The following is a 3,932-nucleotide window of genomic DNA, read 5'->3' on the forward strand; positions in this document are numbered from 1 at the left end:
TTTATGAATCAAATGTGTCTTTATTGCTTTTTATTGGGTTAAAATGTTACACAGTATTGTAATCAACTGCACTTTGGAGTTTGTTTAGCAGGGAGTGAAATTTATATATTTTTTAAAAATAATGTGATCATTATGATTGTCAGTGCACTTCCAGCTTGGATCAGAAAAAGGTGTTCAGGCCTGCTGGGTGATCATCTTCAGCATCTGCAAGGCCATAGGTCCCTGATCTGAAGGAATCTGTGAGGACAGACAAAAAGGGATGACATTTTATGTTAAATATTAATATTAATAAAAAGAAATGAGGTTCTATTTATCTACATTTCATTAACTGACTCATTCTAGCTTACCATGTGACCAGCTTTGAGAATCCAATAAAAGGCAAAGTTCTTAAAAGTCTTGCAGAAAGCTCCAGTAACGCCCGGGGTGGCAGGATCATCGAGGGGAGTCCACTTAAGCTCGTTAAAATTACGAATCCCCTCCCACTTTAGCTGCTTCACCCACAGCTCCTGACCTGTGAGAAGACAAAGATCCAGGTGCTTAAACTCAACAGGGACATATACAGGGTGGGCCATTTATATGGATACACCGTAATAAAATGGGAATGGTTGGTGATATTAGAGTCCTGTTTGTGGCACATTAGTATATGTGAGGGGGCAAACTCCTCAAGATGGGTGGTGACCATGGTGGTCATTTAGAAGTCGGCCATCTTGGATACAACTTTTGTTTTTTTCAAAAGAAGAGGGCCATGTGACACATCAAACTTATTGGTAATGCCAAAAGAAAAACAATGGTGTGCTTCGTTTCAATGTAACTTTATTCTTTCATGAGTTATTTACAAGTTTCTTTGTTCACAGCCATTGATGTCAAAGAGGTTAACACGTGAGGAGCGGATCAAAATTGTGTTGATATCTGGTGAACGCAGCAGATTTCAATGCAAGACATCCTACAAGACCACCCATCTCCCGTGCTACAGTTGCTTGCTAAGTTTCGTGAAACTGGTTTAATGTTGGATTTGCCAAAATGTGGACGCACGCAAGAAAACGGTCACTAATGAAGAAACATCAGTGGCTGTCCTAGCTTCATTCAGCAAGAGCCCACAGCGTAGCACTCGCTGTATGTCACTGGAGAGTGGCATTAGTCGAACATCCCTTCGGCAGATATTAGCTACTCACAAATGGCAGCCTTACAAACTCCAGCTACTACAGCATCTCAACGAGGATGACCCAGATCGGCGCACAGAATTTGCAGAATGGGCAAAACAAAAATTGGAACAGGACCCTCAGCTCACGCAGAAGATTTTGTTCAGTGATGAGGAAAACTTTTATGTGAATGGTGAAGGTAACAAACAAAACCACCGCTATTGGTCTGACACTAACCCACATTGGATGGATCCCTCCAAGACTGTTGGAACAACAAAAGTGATGGTTTGGTGTGGTATATGGGGTACAACGATAGTGGGTCCATTCTTCATCAATGGAAACCTCAAGGCCACTGCATATTTGAAATTGCTACATGATGATGTGTTTCCCTCTTTATGCACTGAAGCTGGCACGTTCCCTGAGTTTTTCCAGCAAGATGGTGTACCACCACATTATGGGTGCCAGGTCCGAGCATTCCTAGATATACACTTTCCTGGAAAGTGGATTGGTCGTCGTGGGCCAGTTGAATGGCCCCCAAGGTCTCCCGATCTGACCCCCTTAGACTTTTATCTTTGGGGTCATCTGAAGGCCATTGTCTATGGTGTGAAGATACGAGATCTGCAGCACCTGAAACTACGGATACTGGATGCCTGTGCTGGCATTTCTCCTGCGGTGTTGCTATCAGTGTGTGAAGAGTGGGACAAGAGGGTTGCATTGACAATCCAACACAATGGGCAGCACATTGAACACATTTTATAAGTGGTCAGAAACTTGTAAATTAATTAGGGTTAGTGTCAGACCAATAGCGGTGGTTTTGTTTGTTAACTTCACCAGTCACATAAAAGTTTGCCTCATCACTGAACAAAATCTTCTGCGTGAACTGAGGGTCCTGTTCCAATTTTTGTTTTGCCCATTCTGCAAATTCTGTGCGCCGATCTGGGTCATCCTCGTTGAGATGCTGCAGTAGCTGGAGTTTGTAAGGCTGCCATTTGTGAGTAGCTAATATCTGCCGAAGGGATGTTTGACTAATGCCACTCTCCAGTGACATGCGGCGAGTGCTACGCTGTGGGTTCTTGCTGAATGAAGCTAGGACAGCCGCTGATGTTTCTTCATTAGTGACAGTTTTCTTGCGTCCACATTTTGGCAAATCCAACACTGAACCAGTTTCACAAAACTTAGCAAGCAGTTTGCTAACTGTAGCATGGGAGATGGGTGGTCTCGTAGGGTATCTTGCATTGAAATCTGCTGCAATGACCCGGTTACTGCGTTCACCAGATATCAACACATTTTCTATCCACTCGTCACATGTTAACCTCTTTGACATGTCAATGGCTGTGAACAAAGAGAAACTTGTAAATAACTCATGAAAGAATAAAGTTACGTTGAAACCAAGCACACCATTGTTTTTCTTGTGACATTACCAATAAGTTTGATGTGTCACATGGCCCTCTTCCTATTGAAAAAACAAAAGTTGTATCCAAGATGGCCAACTTCTAAATGGCCATCATGGCCACCACCCATCTTGAGGAGTTTGCCCCCTCACATATACTAATGTGCCACAAACAGGACTTTAATATCACCAACCATTCCCATGTTATTACGGTGTATCCATATAAATGGCCCACCCTGTACTTGGTGCGTCACTCATCTTCGTAATTTACTGAGTAACTAACCCATAGTGTCCACGATGAGATCAAGCTGTCCATTGTAGACTGTGACTTTAACTCCAGCAGTCAGCAGCTGGTCAACTATGTCCACCACTGGCTTCATAAAGTCTCCTGCCATGTTAGTGAAGACCTCATCAGCCTGACCTGAGGTCACAGCAAAAACAGGAGAGGGAACAAGGTTTTATGATGTTTAGTATTTTCAAGCATCTAGAATGAAAGGACAAACAGTTCCTTGATCTTTCACTTCAAGAAATCGTACCTCCCCATGTGACATTGTCAGGAATGATACCCAGCTTCTTCCTTATTGGTCCATTCATCAGCTGACTCAGGGACTGGCTGTGGAGGGGGCGAATGTGACGATATTTCTGCAGACCTGGTATAAAGTAGGAAGAGCATCAGTAGATAGTCATCGAAGAAATTTTTTTTTTACTTTTTACTTTTCATTTAGACTTAAGTAGGACAGGTTTATTTTAAAATCACCAAAACCATGTGGTCCAGTTTACTAACTAGATGGAATCATTTAGATCAGAGTCTTACTGATAAAATCCAGCCCTGCAGAAGAGGTGAGCTTCTCATCTGAACTCTGAGTTAGGATGTTGTAGAAGTTGACTCCATTGGTATTCTTAAGGAAAACCAAAAATAAGACAAAACAATACATAAATATGGCAAAAACTACTTTATTAACATTTTGTTTACACAAAAATATAACATATCTTCAGTGTGTATGCTCCTAGCCAAAGGTGACCATATTAATATATAGTTGTACTAATAGTCAGCTCAGTTAAACAGGTTATGCATGTATAACAGAATAAAAGCAACAGCGATTCCATACACAATATCTTATAACACTGTTGAAGAGATCATATCAGTTTCCACTATCAGTCAGAGAGTAGAAGTTTATGATGTACATATGCAAACATGGCTTCTCAGCTTGACAGGCTGAAGCCATTTTTATTGGGACACAGATTTGCACATGAAAACATTGGCCGATGCAGATTCCAAAGAATGGAGTCAAGCAGAGTTAATTCTGCTTCCAGAGCCATGAACAAACTATGGCCACAAGATGGCAGTAACTTCAAATGGTAAATGGTAAATGGCCTGTATTTATATAGCGCTTTACTAGTCC

General features: G+C 41.6%; 1 protein-coding gene across 1 annotated transcript in view; it reads right to left on the minus strand.

Moving 5' to 3' along the window:
• Positions 1-3,932, minus strand: part of scpep1 (serine carboxypeptidase 1) — a 9,355-nt gene continuing 5,423 nt past the window's right edge. Inside the window, exons 9-13 of the mRNA XM_005747293.1 lie at positions 3,344-3,428; positions 3,066-3,179; positions 2,813-2,950; positions 348-511; positions 1-237 (exon numbers count right to left, since the gene is read on the minus strand). Coding sequence (XP_005747350.1) covers positions 175-237; positions 348-511; positions 2,813-2,950; positions 3,066-3,179; positions 3,344-3,428 — 564 coding nt within the window. The 3' untranslated portion in view covers positions 1-174. The remainder of the gene's footprint in view (positions 238-347; positions 512-2,812; positions 2,951-3,065; positions 3,180-3,343; positions 3,429-3,932) is intronic.

Source organism: Pundamilia nyererei, unplaced genomic scaffold (assembly GCF_000239375.1).
Source record: "Pundamilia nyererei isolate P.nyererei 1_Seehausen unplaced genomic scaffold, PunNye1.0 scaffold00193, whole genome shotgun sequence".
NCBI classification, from domain to species: domain Eukaryota; kingdom Metazoa; phylum Chordata; class Actinopteri; order Cichliformes; family Cichlidae; genus Pundamilia; species Pundamilia nyererei.